A 17,572-nucleotide genomic window follows, 5' to 3' on the forward strand; every position below is an offset into this window, starting at 1 on the left:
TAAGGATGTCAGGGACAAGATCATACACCTGCACAAGGCTGGAATGGGCTACAAAACCATCAGTAAGACGCTGGGCGAGAAGGAGACAACTGTTGGTGCCATAGTAAGAAAATGGAAGAAGTACAAAATGACTGTCAATCGACAAAGATCTGGGGCTCCACGCAAAATCTCACCTCGTGGGGTATCCTTGATCATGAGGAAGGTTAGAAATCAGCCTACAACTACAAGGGGGGAACTTGTCAATGATCTCAAGGCAGCTGGGACCACTGTCACCACGAAAACCATTGGTAACACATTACGACATAACGGATTGCAATCCTGCAGTGCCCGCAAGGTCCCCCTGCTCCGGAAGGCACATGTGATGGCCCGTCTGAAGTTTGCCAGTGAACACCTGGATGATGCCGAGAGTGATTGGGAGAAGGTGCTGTGGTCAGATGAGACAAAAATTGAGCTCTTTGGCATGAACTCAACTCGCCGTGTTTGGAGGAAGAGAAATGCTGCCTATGACCCAAAGAACACCGTCCCCACTGTCAAGCATGGAGGTGGAAATGTTATGTTTTGGGGGTGTTTCTCTGCTAAGGGCACAGGACTACTTCACCGCATCAATGGGAGAATGGATGGGGCCATGTACCGTACAATTCTGAGTGACAACCTCCTTCCCTCCGCCAGGGCCTTAAAAATGGGTCGTGGCTGGGTCTTCCAGCACGACAATGACCCAAAACATACAGCCAAGGCAACAAAGGAGTGGCTCAGGAAGAAGCACATTAGGGTCATGGAGTGGCCTAGCCAGTCACCAGACCTTAATCCCATTGAAAACTTACGGAGGGAGCTGAAGCTGCGAGTTGCCAAGCGACAGCCCAGAACTCTTAATGATTTAGAGATGATCTGCAAAGAGTAGTGGACCAAAATTCCTCCTGACATGTGTGCAAACCTCATCATCAACTACAGAAGACGTCTGACCGCTGTGCTTGCCAACAAGGGTTTTGCCACCAAGTATTAGGTCTTGTTTGCCAGAGGGATCAAATACTTATTTCCCTCTGCAGAATGCAAATAAATTCATATACTTTCCACAATGTGATTTTCCGGATTTAATTTGTGATGTGCTATCTCTCACTGTTACCAATAACCTACCCTTCAATTATGGGCTGCTCATGTCTTTGTCAGTGGGCAAACTTACAAAATCAGCAAGGGATCAAATACTTATTTCCCCCACTGTATTGTCCCTTGAAAAGTGACATAAAATTTACAGGGGAATAGCAAGAAAAAAAAAAAGTAGCCACAAGGGCCACAACTTGACTACAAAGAGCCTCTCAATACCGACTACAGTAACAAAGTAAAGTTACATCCAACCCCAAAATAAGGTAACAAAAATATTCAAATTCCACCCACACAAAAAGCAGATGCAACTTTGTACCTGTTGCAAGTTTCCAAGCAAAAAGACAGGGATTTGCGTTACAAGACGTATGAGGAGAGACTTGTGCACCTGAACATGTATACCCTGGAGGAAAGGAGAAACAGGGGTGATATGATACAGACGTTCAAATATTTGAAAAGTATTAATCCGCAAACGAACCTTTTCCGGTGATGGGAAGGTGGTAGAACTAGAGGACATGAAATGAGATTGCAGGGGGGCAGACTCAAGAAAAATGTCAGGAAGTATTTTTTCACTGAGAGAGTGGTGGATGCTTGGAATGCCCTCCCGCGGGAGGTGGTGGAGATGAAAACGGTAACGGAATTCAAACATGCTTGGGATAAACATAAAGGAATCCTGTTCGGAAGGAAGGGATCCTCAGGAGCTTAGCGGAGATTGGATGGCAGAGGCGGGGCTGGTGGTTGGGAGGTGGGGTTAGTGCTGGGCAGACTTATACGGTCTGTGCCCTGAAAAAGACAGATACAAATCAAGGTAAGGTATACACAAAAAGTAGCACATATGAGTTATCTTGTTGGGTAGACTGGATGGATCGTGCAGGTCTTTTTCTGACGTCATCTACTATGTTACTAGGTTACATGTATACTTTAACTTTGAAAACTGGTGCAAATCACAAGTCAATTGGACCTGTAGACCATCATTTTTCTGTACTGAGACCTGTGCTACTTACATATTCATAAACAACTGGAGACAAAAATGATAAGTGAGGTGATCAAATCTGCAGAGGACAACTATTCAGTTGTTAAAACAGAAGGTCTTGTGAGACTAGGCATCTGAACGGCAGATTAAATTTAATGTGAACAAGTACTAAGGGCCCCATTTACTAAGATGTGTTAGAGCTTTTAGCGTGCCTATACCTAGTGCATGCACTAACCATGTAGGCACCTATAGGGATATAAAGCAACAAAAAAAGCAAACGAGGATTATTCAAAAAGAAATGAAGAACTGTATTAATGTGTACGGTTCTAGCTGCCATCTTAAAAAAATAATATAGTGGAACTAGAAAAGGTTCAGAGAAGGGCAATAAATTATGAAGTGGATGAACAACTTCCTGATGAAAAGAGGTTAAACGGGTTAGGGTTTTTCACTTTGGAGAAAAGATTGTGAGGGGAGATGATAGAAATTTATAAAAATAACCAGCAGTCTGAAAAACAAATATCACAGAAAGTTTTTGTTTATGCATATAATTAAGCTGTGGAATCTGCTGCTGGAGAATGTAGTCAATTTTGGGTTCCTGTTGGTACTTGTGACCTGGACTAGCCACTGTCAGAGAGGATGCTGGGCTGAAAAAATCTTGGTCCAACTCAGCATGGCTTTTTCTCATGTTCTTATAGAGCCCTCATTTGCTATTCGTACTCATGCATTGTTACTGTACTTAATATGTCAGGTTATCAAATGTTACAACACACACACACACAAAAAAAACCTTTACAAATATGGGTTAGACTGTTTTGTACAGAAATTCAGAGGCAGGTCCATAACTAGCAATATTCACCATCTCAGGCTATTTAATACCACATTAACAAGGAAGATTCTGTCCCCAGTATTTATACTGCCAAAACAGCTTTTCTTCATAAAAAGAATGGAAAGATTACTTTATGGATAGGATTTTGAAATAAATTATTGGCCTTACGTAAACAATGAGATGAGGTTTTTGAATATTTAATAAATCCTTTTAAGTGTATGTCAAAAAATGTATTTATAAGCAAATGGTACGGAGGGAAGCAAAAAGCCTGAACCTTCCTATGGCTGGGGGGTACCCAAGAGAAAGGCAAATTCCCTACAAGGACAAAACCAAAAAAGGTGTAGGAAAGAACAAATGTTCAAACCACTGAACAAACCAGCCCCAGGGGTCAATGGATATTGTGCAAATTTACTGGGTGTCAAAAAAATCAAATCAGATACAGAACTGTGTTTAGACAATATATAGGAAGCAGGCATTGTAACATAACATACAAAAAGACAACAAAAAAAAACCCAACACAGAATAAAAACAATTAGAAGTAACAATGAGGAAGATGTTAATAAGCCATATTAATAAAACATATCACAAAAGAAAACAGCTATACGGCTAATAGCAGCAAAACTACATTAACTAAAGGTCTCATCTGGACTTCCGGTGGAGAAGAGCAGCGAGATGGACGTCGTGCTGTGAGCTCCGCTCCGCCCAGAGGCAGCCCGTCTTTAGCCATCGCTGATCCCACTCCTAAAAAAACGATCTAGTGAGCACGGAGAGCACCCGGGACCTTGATGAGTATAGAAGAGGCACTGCCGGCGCCATATCCAGCATAAAAAGCAACTTTTAAAACGAACACGAGCGGATCCAAGATGGCGGCGGCAAAGGAAGTCCGGATTCTTTAAACAAAATAAAAAAGAGCTACGGGCAGACAACAGGAGTGACGAGAGTCCCTACAGACAGGGGAGGTCCAGGCTTTGCTGTGGAGAAGGTGGTAGTGAGTACCCTTTATTAAGTTCGGGGCACGAAGCAAACAGCCAATGTTGGTAACGGATCTAGAGGGGGCACCCTGAGAGCTGGAAGAGTGAAGCTGGGGGACACGCTCTCTCGGCGGTTGCGACAGTATATTGGATGGAGGCATCCCCGAGATAAAGGGAAGAAACTTTAACTGAATGGCTTGTTGAATCGCTTTTGGGTGCCTGAATTGCCAGCTAATTAAAAGGATACACTAGAGCATGTAATCACGATGCTGTGAGGTGGTGGGCGGAAGGCCCAGTATAGTTACCCCACGAGGTCTGTGGCCCCGAACAAAAACAGCGCCTGGATAGAGGCATTTCTTTAATGGCAATTGTGTTGGGAGATTGACTGAGAGCAGTATATTTGAATGTATGGAGCAATATTTGAAACCCATGCCATCTGGAATCACCCGTAGAGGCACAAAATTTGACAAAGAAAGATTAACACCTCCTAAGCCTAGCCACAAAATGGCGGACTTGAAAGGTACAGCTGGGGGAGAATTCACTGATAAACAACTGGCGCAAATAACAGCAGCGGTGAGTGCAGCCCTCAATCCACGATTTGATCTGTTGGCAGGACAATTAAAAAATTTAGAATCTTCAGGAGCCGAAACGGAGAAAAGAGTGGGAGAGGCGGAGACGCGGATAGCAGCAGTGGAGGACTCCAGCTCCCAAAACGTACAGGAGCTTGCCAGGCTCAGGACTCAACTTAAGCTGCAACAAGAAAAAATGGAGGATATGGAAAACCGAGCCAGGAGATGTAATTTGAGAATTGTGGGTATCCCTGAAAGGGTCCCAGAAAGACTCCTGGGACAATTATTAGAACAGTGGCTGAAAAAAGAATTGGCCTTATCAGATAGTCGAGGAGAGTTGTGTATTGAGCGAGCCCATAGGCTAGGGCGCTGGCAACCAAATTTGCAGAGACCACGAATTGTCATCATTAAAGTTTTTAATTACCTACATAAAGAAGAAATATTAAGAGGATTCCGAGCGAAGCGAGACTCTCTTCACTATGAGGATGCCCCAGTAAAGATTTTTCAGGACTATTCGGCAGGAGTACAAGAACAAAGACGCCGCTTCCATCCTATATGCTCCACACTGGTCGCCAAGAGCACCAGATTCATGTTACTATACCCAGCCATTTTAAAGATCCAGCATAAAAATCAGTGGAGATCCTTTCAGACAGCCCAGGAGGCTCAAAGATTCCTAGACACGGAAATGAAAGAACTGGACACATGACTTTGCAGTGGAGTCCGAGTTAAGACGAGCACCTGGGGAAGACTTCTCCTTTGGTGAAAGGAGCTGCGGGGATTAACCCGCATGAAATGGTATATGGTGGGAGATGTTTTGAAAGTTAAAAGTATTGTTTCAAGGTTATGGTTGCTTAATAGGTATGAATACGGGACGAGTTTTTGGGGAGTCCCAGAATATGTTTGGGGACGGGGCTAAGGATGCCCCGGACAAATAACATAGTTGATTGTAATGGAGGATGTGGATTAAGAAATCAGGTGATCATGGATATCCTAGGGGCTGCAAGGGGCGAGAGAAGTCAAAGGCATGGGAGGGCCTTGGGAGAATGACTGGAGGGGTAGAGGGGGGGGAGGGGGAGAGGGGAGGGATGGAGAAGATTGGGGGGGGAGGGGGGGGGAGGGAGGGATAAGAATTGGGAAGAGAACACGATGTTTCTATGAATGTAGTGATGTTATGACTGACACATGGTGTAGTGCACGAATACAGATGTCTTGGAAAGAGGAGTGGGAGGGGTGGTGGCTGGGACACCCCTCTGTTAAGATTGCGGGAAGATTACAGGGAAGTATGGATGAACGAATGGAGATAACATGACCCCAATACAAGTCATAACTTGGAATGTAGGAGGTATCCACTCACCTATTAAAAGACAAAAAATTTTAAAAATACTCAATGACCAAAAGACGTCGATTGCATTTTTGCAGGAGACACATTTAACAAGCATAGAACATGCCAAATTGAAGCGATGGTGGGTAGGAGAAATTTTTGAATCCCCGGCAGTGGGGGGGAAGGGAGGAGTGATTACACTAATACGGAAAGGTATACATGTGAAAGTAAATCAGGTAGTAGGAGACACTGGGGGAAGATACGTGTTGGCATCCGTAGTACTAGACAGACAACCAATTTTGCTATGCAATATTTATGCGCCAAACTCGTTTGACCGGCGCTTTTACACACAGCTCACTAGCGCCATACAGGGGATTGGAGGAGCCCCGATTATAATGGGAGGAGACTTTAACGAAGTCGCGGATCCGGCACTAGATAGATCGGGCTCAAGTGGGAAAGGGAGAGCCAAGCCAGGGAAGGGAATAGCAACGCTGGAGGAAGCTTTCACAGTAATAGATGTGTGGAGAACTCTGAATCCTCTGGAGAGGGATTACACCCATCTATCAAGGGCCCATGCCACTTTATCCCGTATAGATTATATATTCGTAACTGGAGACATTTTCACAAAGGTGGACACAGCGAAAATAGGGCCTATAGCAGTCTCCGACCATGCCTGGGTTATGGTGAGGGTGGAGTTGGATGGAGGGACAAGAGAGGATTACCTGTGGAAATTCCCAACTTGGCTATATAGGGATGGACAATTCTTACCCCATTTGATTAAAAGTTGGAAAGATTTTGGCATCAATAATGAGACTCACAAGGATGACCCAATACTGTTTTGGGAAACAGCCAAGGCAGTGCTTAGAGGGGAGATCATAGCCTATGTTAGTTTTAAGCAGAAAATGAGGAGACAAGAAATTTTGGGATTAGAAAGGAGAGTGGCTAAATTGCGACGTCAGTATAGTGTGGGACATACTCAGAGTCTCCGAGTGCAACTGCTAGAGGCCCAGCAGAACCTTAACGAATTGTTGCACCGTACAGTTAGAAAATCCCAGGCTTACTATAAATATCAGCTTTACAAATTCGCAAATAAGGGCGGGGGTTTTCTGGCGAAGGTTATGGGCAGAAGATTAGGTTACCAAAAGATATTATCAATTAAGAACAGTCAAGGGTCACTAGTACATAAAGATAAGGAAATCTCGGGAATACTTAAAGATTTCTTTGCACAGTTATATAAACCACAGGAGGATCTGGCCAGGCCTGGTGAGACATACTTGGCTAGCGTGGATTTACCCCAAATGGAGGCTGAGGAGTTAGAGGCGCTGAATGGGGAAATTACACTAGATGAAGTTATGTGGGTGATCAAGCAAAGTCCTCTGGGGAAGGCGCCGGGCCCTGATGGAATGAGGAATGAGTTTTATAAATTATTGCAGGCCGAGATTGGCCCGGTGCTGACTGAGGTGTTTAACTTAGCAGTTCAGAGGGGCTCTTTACCTTTATATACGAACCAGGCTCATATAACAGTAATACTTAAGCCCGGTAAAACAGCTCTTCTCCCGGAGTCATACCGACCAATCTCACTCTTAAACTCAGAAGCCAAGTTTTTGGCCAAATTGCTGGCTAATAGGTTGGCCAGATATCTCCCTTCCCTGATAGAGGAGTCACAAGTAGGATTTGTTCAGGGTAGAAAAATAGCAAAGAATATGAGGAAAATTCTTCTTGCATTGGAAAAAGCACAATGGGAAAGACAGCCAACTATGTTAATTAGTTTTGATGCCGAAAAGGCTTTTGACCGGGTGGATTGGGGATTTCTACTAGAAACACTCAAAGCATATGGGGTGACTGGGTTTTTTATGCAGGCGGTCAAGACATTGTATACTGATCCCAAAGCGAGAGTTCTCGTCAATGGCCTGGCTTCGGATTGGTTCCCCATTGGTCGAGGTACCCATCAGGGTTGCCCTCTGTCACCTTTACTGTTTGTGTTGACTCTTGACCCGTTAATACGGGAAATAAGCAATAATGTAGACATAAAGGGAGTACAAATAAAAGACCGAGAATTTAAAATAGCAGCTTTTGCAGATGATTTACTAGTATTATTAACAGATCCCAAGCATTCTTTGGGACATCTAATGGAAAGTATAAAAGAATATGGGGATTTTTCTGGATTTCATTTAAACTTGACAAAATCAGAGGCCTTGGCGAGCTCAGACATTAAAAGGGCAGATTGGGGGCAATTCCCTTTGCGGTGGGCGACGGGGTCCTTCCGATATCTAGGTATTGAATTGACCTTGGATCCGGCTCAGATATATAATTTTAATGTCCCAAAGTTGTTGCGAGACACGAGGGTGCAATTAAATAGATGGAGCTCCCTGCCATTAACGCTCTTGGGTCGAATCCACTTATACCGCATGGTGGTGTTCCCAAAATGGCTGTATGTACTGCAAATACTGCCAATAAGGCTCTGGGAAAAAGACCTTCGGGTACACCAGAGACAGGTGGCGCGATTCTGCTGGGCTGGTAGGAAGCCAAAACTTCGATGGGAATATCTCAGTGGGGCACAGGCGCAAGGAGGTCTGGGGATCCCCAATATGCGTATATACAATCAAGCATGTCTTTTAAGACACCTGGGAGATTGGCTTGTGGGTACGAACAATTACACAGATGTACAATTAGAGAGATTGCATTTCAGTCCCTGGCATTTAAATTACTTAATACACGCAAAATTTAGAAATCTCCCGCAACAAGTAAAACATAGCATACTCTTGCAGCCCTTGAGATATTTGTGGAAGGAGATAACGAAACTCTGGAAACACAGTGCAGAGTGCAGCGTGTTGTTGCCAATCACGGGTAATGCAGAGTTTGCACCTGGGAGAGAAAGTAAATTCTTTCGAGATCTGGGAAAGCAGGGGGTTATACTATTGGAAAATTTTTTGCAAGCGGATGGGACCGTTATGGATTACCAAGAGTTTGAGAGACAATATGGAGGGGGGATGTTGGCGAAATTAGCCTATTTTCAACTCTCACACTATATACATGAGCTTCCCACCGCAAGCCTCCTACCAGGCTTTGAGAGGGAAATTAGGGAGTTTCTGGCCGGGGACGCAATGGGACAGATCTCAGTGTCTAGATTTCACAAGGTGTTGGAGGGGAAACAACCACAAAGAGATGTTAAGATGGTTGTGGAAAGATGGAGCCGGGAGGTGAAAGACCAAATAACAGAGGGGAAGATATTAGCGGCACTTCAAGGCGGGATAAGGGTGGTACATAGTGCCGAGTTACAGGAATGCCACTTCCGCATCATACATAGGGCATATTTTTCAGTAAAACAGGCATGGTATGCGGGAGTGGTGGAAACACATAAGTGCCCCAAATGTGCAGAAGTAAATGCATCACTTAGCCACGGTTTGTGGCAGTGTAGAGAGATACGGAGGTTTTGGACAGCTCTCTCTAAGTTTATGGGCTGGCTTATGGGGTATCGGGTGGACCTATCTTTTGAAAAAGTGATACTGAGCTCCATGGCGACATGGCACAAAGGAACGTTGGAAGAAAAGATGTTCCTCAGTAAACTTTGTATTTTGGGGAAAAAATGTATTTTAAATTGTTGGACAATGGACAAAGGTCCTTCATATTGGTATTGGAGGAATAGGGTACATGAGCTCATGCTATGGGAAATGCAAGACGCCCGTAATACTCCCAAGAGGCGCCAACGATTCATGAAGATTTGGGGGGCATACCTACACAAGATATCACCACGAGCACGTAGCCATGTTTTGAACACTTTGGGTTAGTCTATATTCATGACAAGAGCATAATCAGAAACATGAGGCACAATTATAAAGGGGGACGGGGATAAGAGGGAGGGGAGAAGGGAAGTGACACAAATTGGTTGACAGAGGATGGCCACATGTAATAGATGTTTGCTTAACCATAGATTAGTTAAGATACTTTCCTAATTGGAATGTGACAATCATTTTGTAATGTCCATGGGAAGGGCTGAATTACTAGAGGTAATCCTGGAAAGGAAAAGAAGAGAAGACGCCATCGAGTCTATAAGAGTAAAAGGCTCGGTGGGAGAGACACAGGGGACGGGAGGGAGGGGGGAGGGGGAGGAGAAAAGTTAAAAAATTTGATGATAGATGTTATGGTTGCTGTGTATGATGGAAATAATTTCTTGTTTGGGACATCATGGAGAATGGCCTTGGTTACGATGATAATGATAATATGTGTCATTAACAAACAATGTTGAAACCCAAAATATTGATGATGCAGTTAAGATGTATGTATACAACCGTGACATGTTATTATGCTCACAAAGTGTTTGACTTTATCGCTTATGTTTATAATGTTTATCATCAATAAAAACCGTTGAAACATAAAAAAAAAAAAGGTCTCATCTGAAGAAAAAAAAAAAAACTATAATACTATAAAAAAACAAAACTATAACAACCTCCTAGGGCTACTACTACTAATAGCATTTATTTAGCGCTACCTCAGGGATAGTTATAATTACCTTGCTTTGTGTGGAAGGATACGGCCAAAGGTCTTGTTTACCCACAAGTAAAGGAACTTCCTTGCTAGATGTCTACAAAGTAAAGAAGAAGTTTGTTTTATGCTTCGTACTTCACCATTTTTCATTACACACTACCATCAGCTTGTCTCAATTTTAAAGGTTAAGCTGGAGACAGAGTTTGTCAAGACTGGCTATCTGGGTAAGTCATATGATGGAGAGGAACAGTGTTTAGATAGACTAAAGGGACCTTTTACCAAAATGCATTAGGTGCTAAAGTGTGCCTAATGCAGCAAAAATAGACTAACATGAGACACGCAAGTGTTGTGTGTTAGTTTTAAATTTGCACATGCTAACCACGCTTTAGGGAAGCCAATATTACCGCATGACCATATATTCAACAAATAGAAAAAAGCATTTTCTGACAGCCAAACTAAAAATAGGCTTAGCTCATGGAAGAGTCCTGCGTAAGGACACGCTTAGCCCACTTCTTATCACAGCTCTATAAAAGGTTCCCTAGAGTTAATAATAACAGGTTCTGCAGGGCAGAAGTGCTTTATTTTTAGGGGTAAAGAGGTAGGAGTGTTAACTCCATATTGTGTGGAGAATGGGATTAATTGTTGTGGGTCTCTTCCTGACTAACTTCAAGGGTTCTTGGATGGATAGGCTATTTCATACATGTATGTGCATTTATATTGTAATTATATATTTGTTTTGTGAACTGCTTTGGATGTTCAAGGATTTGGTAGGAGGAGAGTAGGATGGTACTTAAGAACACATTCTTTCATAGTTCTCAAAAAGAAACAAGTACCTATTCCTATGCCAGTTTCATGTTCAGTTGAACTGATTGTGTCTATACAGATGGTGGACAGTAAACAAGTTGTCTCTTTGATGTTTGGTAGGCTCTCACTAAGATAGTGGGGTCAGCAAAGCGAATGCTACAACCTGTAGAAGGTATTCTCCGAGGACAGCAGGCTGATTGTTCTCATTGATGGGTGACGTCCACGGCAGCCCCTCCAATCGGAAACTTCACTAGCAAAGTCCTTTGCTAGTCCTCGCGCGCCCATGCGCACTCGTGTTCGTCAGTCCCGTATGTAGCAAGACAAAACAAGGGAAGACACAACTCCAAAGGGGAGGCGGGCGGGTTTGTGAGAACAATCAGCCTGCTGTCCTCGGAGAATACCTTCTACAGGTATGTAGCATTCGCTTTCTCCGAGGACAAGCAGGCTGCTTGTTCTCACTGATGGGGTATCCCTAGCCCCCAGGCTCACTCAAAACAACAAACATGGTCAATTGGGCCTCGCAACGGCGAGGACATAACTGAGATTGACCTAACAATTTTTCCAACTAACTGAGAGTGTAGCCTGGAACAGAATAAAACATGGGCCTAGGGGGGTGGAGTTGGATCCTAAACCCCGAACAGATTCTGAAGCACTGACTGCCCGAACCGACTGTCGCGTCGGGTATCCTGCTGCAGGCAGTAATGAGATGTGAATGTGTGGACAGATGACCACGTCGCAGCTTTGCAAATCTCTTCAATAATGGCTGACTTCAAGTGGGCTACCGACGCTGCCATGGCTCTAACATTATGAGCCGTGACATGACCCTCAAGAGCCAGCCCAGCCTGGGCGTAAGTGAAGGAAATGCAATCTGCTAGCCAATTGGATATGGTGCGTTTCCCCACAGCCACTCCCCTCCTGTTGGGATCAAAAGAAACAAACAATTGGGCAGACTGTCTGTTGGGCTGTGTCCGCTCCACATAGAAGGCCAATGCTCTCTTACAGTCCAATGTGTGCAGCTGACGTTCAGCAGGGCAGGAATGAGGACGGGGAAAGAATGTTGGCAAGACAATTGACTGGTTCAGATGGAACTCCGACACAACCTTTGGCAAGAACTTAGGGTGAGTGCGGAGGACTACTCTTATGATGAAATTTGGTGTAAGGGGCCTGGGCTACCAGGACCTGAAGCTCACTGACTCTACGAGCTGAAGTGACTGCCACCAAGAAAATGACCTTCCAAGTCAAGTACTTCAGATGGCAGGAGTTCAGTGGCTCAAAAGGAGGTTTCATCAGCTGGGTGAGAACGACATTGAGATCCCATGACACTGTAGGAGGTTTGACAGGGGGCTTTGACAAAAGCAAACCTCTCATGAAGCGAACAACTAAAGGCTGTCCTAAGATCGGCTTACCTTCCACATGGTAATGGTATGCACTGATTGCACTAAGGTGAACCCTTACAGAGTTGGTCTTGAGACCAGACTCAGACAAGTGCAGAAGGTAATCAAGCAGGGTCTGTGTAGGAAAAGAGCGAGGATCTAGGGCCTTTCTGTCACACCAGACGGCAAACCTCCTCCATAGAAAGAAGTAACTCCTCTTAGTGGAATCTTTCCTGGAAGCAAGCAAGATGCGGGAGACATCCTCTGACAGACCCAAAGAGGCAAAGTCTACGCTCTCAACATCCAGGCCGTGAGAGCCAGAGACCGGAGGTTGGGATGCAGAAGCGCCCCTTCGTCCTGTGTGATGAGGGTCGGAAAACACTCCAACCTCCACGGTTCTTCGGAGGATAACTCCAGAAGAAGAGGGAACCAGATCTGACGCGGCCAAAAAGGAGCAATCAGAATCATGGTGCCTCGGTCTTGCTTGAGTTTCAACAAAGTCTTCCCCACCAGAGGTACGGGAGGATAAGCATACAGCAGACCTTCCCCCCAGTCCAGGAGGAAGGCATCCGGTGCCAGTCTGCTGTTGGCCTGAAGCCTGGAACAGAACTGAGGGACCTTGTGGTTGGCTCGAGATGCAAATAGATCTACCAAGGGGGTGCCCCACACCTGGAAGATCTGTCGCACTACTCTGGAGTTGAGTGACCACTCGTGAGGTTGCATAATCCTGCTCAGTCTGTCGGCCAGACTGTTGTTTATGCCTGCCAGGTATGTGGCTTGGAGCAACATGCCCTGACGGCGAGCCCAAAGCCACATGCTGACGGCTTCCTGACACAGGGGGCGAGATCCGGAGCCCCCCTGCTTGTTGATGTAATACATGGCAACCTGGTTGTCTGTCTGAATTTGGATAATTTGGTGGGACAGCCGATCTCTGAAAGCCTTCAGAGCGTTCCAGACAGCTCGTAACTCCAGGAGATTGATCTGCAGATCGCGTTCCTGGAGGGACCAGCTTCCTTGGGTGTGAAGCCCATCGACATGAGCTCCCCACCCCAGGAGAGACGCATCCGTAGTCAGCACTTTTTGTGGCTGAGGAATTTGGAAAGTACGTCCCAGAGTCAAATTGGACCAAATCGTCCACCAATACAGGGATTTGACAAAACTCGTGGACAGGTGGATCACGTCTTCTAGATCCCCAGCAGCCTGAAACCACTGGGAAGCTAGGGTCCATTGAGCAGATCGCATGTGAAGGCGGGCCATGGGAGTCACATGAACTGTGGAGGCCATGTGGCCCAGCAATCTCAACATCTGCCGAGCTGTGATCTGCTGGGACGCTCGCACCCACGAGACGAGGGACAACAAGTTGTTGGCTCTCGCCTCTGGGAGATAGGCACAAGCCGTCCGAGAATCCAGCAGAGCTCCTATGAATTCGAGTCTCTGTACTGGGAGAAAATAGGACTTTGGATAATTTATCACAAACCCCAGTAGCTCCAGGAGGCGAATAGTCATCTGCATGGACTGTAGAGCTCCTGCCTCGCATGTGTTCTTCACCAGCCAATCGTCGAGATATGGGAACACGTGTACCCCCAGCCTGCGAAGTGCCGCTGCTACTACAGCCAAGCACTTCGTGAATACTCTGGGCGCAGAGGCGAGCCCAAAGGGTAGCACACAGTACTGGAAGTGACGTGTGCCCAGCTGAAATCGCAGATACTGTCTGTGAGCTGGCAGTATCGGGATGTGCGTGTAGGCGTCCTTCAAGTCCAGAGCATAGCCAATCGTTTTCCTGAATCATGGGGAGAAGGGTGCCCAGGGAAAGCATCCTGAACTTTTCCTTGACCAGATATTTGTTCAGGGCCCTTAGGTCTAGGATGGGACGCATCCCCCCTGTTTTCTTTTCCACAAGGAAGTACCTGGAATAGAATCCCAGCCCTTCTTGCCCGGATGGCACGGGCTCGACCGCATTGGCGCTGAGAAGGGCGGAGAGTTCCTCTGCAAGTACCTGCTTGTGTTGGAAGCTGTAAGACTGAGCTCCCGGTGGAAAATTTGGAGGTTTTGAGGCCAAATTGAGGGTGTATCCTTGCCGGACTATTTGAAAAACCCACTGATCGGAGGTTATGAGAGGCCACCTTTGGTGAAAAACTTTCAACCTCCCTCCGACCGGCAGATCGCCCGGCACTGACACGTTGATGTCGGCTATGCTCTGCTGGAGCCAGTCAAAAGCTCGCCCCTTGCTTTTGCTGGGGAGCCGAGGGGCCTTGCTGAGGCGCACACTGCTGACGAGAGCGAGCGCGCTGGGGCTTAGCCTGGGCCGCAGGCTGTCGAGAAGGAGGATTGTACCTACGCTTACCAGAGGAGTAGGGAACAGTCTTCCTTCCCCCATAAAAACGTCTACCTGTGGAGGTAGAAGCTGAAGGCTGCCGGCGGGAGAACTTGTCGAAAGCGGTATCCCGCTGGTGGAGCTGCTCTACCACCTGTTCGACCTTCTCTCCAAAAATATTGTCCGCACGGCAAGGCGAGTCCGCAATCCGCTGCTGGATCCTATTCTCCATGTCGGAGGCACGCAGCCATGAGAGTCTGCGCATCACCACACCTTGAGCAGCGGCCCTGGACACAACATCAAAGGTATCATATACCCCTCTGGCCAGGAATTTTCTGCACGCCTTCAGCTGCCTGACCACCTCCTGAAATGGCTTGGCTTGCTCAGGAGGGAGCTTGTCCACCAAGCCCGCCAACTGCCGCACATTGTTCCGCATGTGTATGCTCGTGTAGAGCTGGTAAGACTGAATTTTGGCCACGAGCATAGAGGAATGGTAGGCCTTCCTCCCAAAGGAGTCTAAGGTTCTAGAGTCTTTGCCCGGGGGCGCCGAAGCATGCTCCCTGGAACTCTTAGCCTTCTTTAGGGCCAAATCCACAACTCCAGAGTCGCGAGGCAACTGAGTGCGCATCAGCTCTGGATCCCCATGGATCCGGTACTGGGACTCGATCTTCTTGGGAATGTGGGGATTAGTTAAAGGCTTGGTCCAGTTCGCCAGCAATGTCTTTTTTAGGACATGATGCATGGGTACTGTGAACGCTTCCTTAGGTGGAGAAGGATAGTCCAGGAGCTCAAACATTTCAGCCCTGGGCTCGTCCTCCACAACCACCGGGAAGGGGATGGCCGTAGACATCTCCCGGACAAAGGCCGCAAAAAAGACAGACTCTCGGGAGGAGAAAGCTGCCTTTCAGGGGAGGGAGTGGGATCCGAAGGAAGGCCATCAGACTCCTCGTCAGAGAAATATCTGATGTCCTCCTCCTCTTCCCACGAGGCCTCACCTTCGGTATCAGACACAAGTTCACGGACCTGTGTCTGAAGCCGTGCCCGGCTCGACTCCGTGGGTGGGAGCGTCGAGAGATAGACTCCCTCGCCCGCACTGGCGAAGCTCCCTCCGCCGACGGGGAGCCTTCCTGGGAGGCGACCGCAGTCGGTACCGCACGCGGCACCGATGTCGGAGACCTCAACCCGGGCAAGGGGCCAGCCGGCGCCTCACTCGACGGTACCGGTGGCGCAAGCACCCCCGGTACCGGAGGGGAAGGGCGCAACAGCTATCCCAAAATCTCTGGGAGAACGGCCCGGAGACTCTCGTGCAGAGCGGCTGTGGAGAAAGACGTGGAAGCCGATGCAGGTGTCGATGTCAGAGTCTGTTCCGGGCGTGGAGGCTGTTCCGGGCTGTCCATAGTGGAGCGCATCGACACCTCCTGAACAGAGGGTGAGCGGTCCTCTCGGTGCCGATGCCTACTGGGTGCCGACTCCCTCGGCGACCCAGAGCTCTCGGTGCCGATACGGGAAGGGGACCGGTGTCGATGCTTCTTCGACTTCTTGGGACGAAGCATGTCACCGGAGCTTCCCGGCACCGACGAGGACGTAGAATCCAGCCGTCGCTTCCTCGGGGCCGAGGCCGAAGAAGGTCGGTCTCGGGGGGGCTGTACCGCAGGAGCCCTCAGGGTAGGGGGAGACCCACCCGAAGGCTCACCGCCACCAGCAGGGGAATGGACAGCCCTCACCTGCACTCCAGTCGAAGCACCACCGTCCGACGACATCAGAAGTGGAGGTCCCGGTACCACCGACGCCGACGCAGCCTTCCGATGACTCAGCCCCGATGCAGAGGGTCGATGCCTCGATGCACTCGATGCAGTCGCAGCCGAGGACGGAGGTCTAGACGCTGTCGACGTAGATGCACTCGATACTCCTGGTGCCGATGCCGACGAAGAGCCCGAGAACAAAACGTTCCACTGGGCCAATCTCGCTACCTGAGTCCGCTTTTGTAAAAGGGCACACAGACTACAGGCCTGCGGGCGGTGCCCAGCCCCCAGACACTGAAGACACGACGCGTGCCTGTCAGTGAGCGAGATTACCCGGGCGCACTGGGTGCACTTCTTGAAGCCGCTGGGAGACTTCGATGACATGGGCGGAAAAATCGCGCCGGCGAAATCAAAACTCGTAATTGCGGCAGGCACCAAAAAGAGGGTGAAAAAGAAATTCGACCCGAGGCCTGAAAAGGGCCTACCCCGAAGACGAAAGAAAACTTACCGGGGCAAAAACTGGAAATAGCGGAAAGGGAAAAAGACCGAAAAGGTCCTCTTCCGAAATCCTTTTTTTTTTTTTTTTAAACGCGAAAGTCAAAAAGAGACGTGCGAGGTCGACTTAAGGGGCGCGAACGGCGTAACACGACCGTACCGAGCGCGGACAAAAGAAGACTGGCCGGCACGAGCCGGTTTCGGGCGGGAAGACGGCCGCGTATGCGCGGTGCGCATGGGCGCGCGAGGACTAGCAAAGGCCTTTGCTAGTGAAGATTCCGATTGGAGGGGATGCCGTGGACGTCACCCATCAGTGAGAACAAGCAGCCTGCTTGTCCTCGGAGAATGGAAAGTTATGCCGGCCATCTCAAACCCCGGCCAAATTCAAGGCATTTGGCCGTGGGAGGAGCCAGCATTTTTAGTGCACTGGCCCCCCTGACATGCCAGGACACCAACCAGCCACCCTAGGGGTCACTGCGGTGGACTTCAGAAAAGCTCCCACGTGCATAGCTCCCTTACTTTGGGAGCTGAGCCCCCCAACCCACCCCCCCCCAAACCCACTACCCACAAATGTACTGCACCCACTAAAATTGCTCCAGGGACC

The 17,572-nt window shown here is 47.8% G+C and overlaps 1 protein-coding gene across 4 annotated transcripts in view; it reads right to left on the reverse strand.

Moving 5' to 3' along the window:
• SFI1 (SFI1 centrin binding protein) overlaps window positions 1-17,572 on the reverse strand; it is a 306,787-nt gene that overhangs the window by 196,592 nt on the left and 92,623 nt on the right. For all 4 annotated transcript variants that reach the window (XM_030217587.1, XM_030217588.1, XM_030217589.1 and 1 more), the window contains exon 5: window positions 10,266-10,337. In XM_030217587.1, the coding sequence (XP_030073447.1) occupies window positions 10,266-10,337 (72 nt within the window). The remainder of the gene's footprint in view (window positions 1-10,265; window positions 10,338-17,572) is intronic.

Source organism: Microcaecilia unicolor, chromosome 11 (genome assembly GCF_901765095.1).
Source record: "Microcaecilia unicolor chromosome 11, aMicUni1.1, whole genome shotgun sequence".
Taxonomy (NCBI): Eukaryota; Metazoa; Chordata; class Amphibia; order Gymnophiona; family Siphonopidae; genus Microcaecilia; species Microcaecilia unicolor.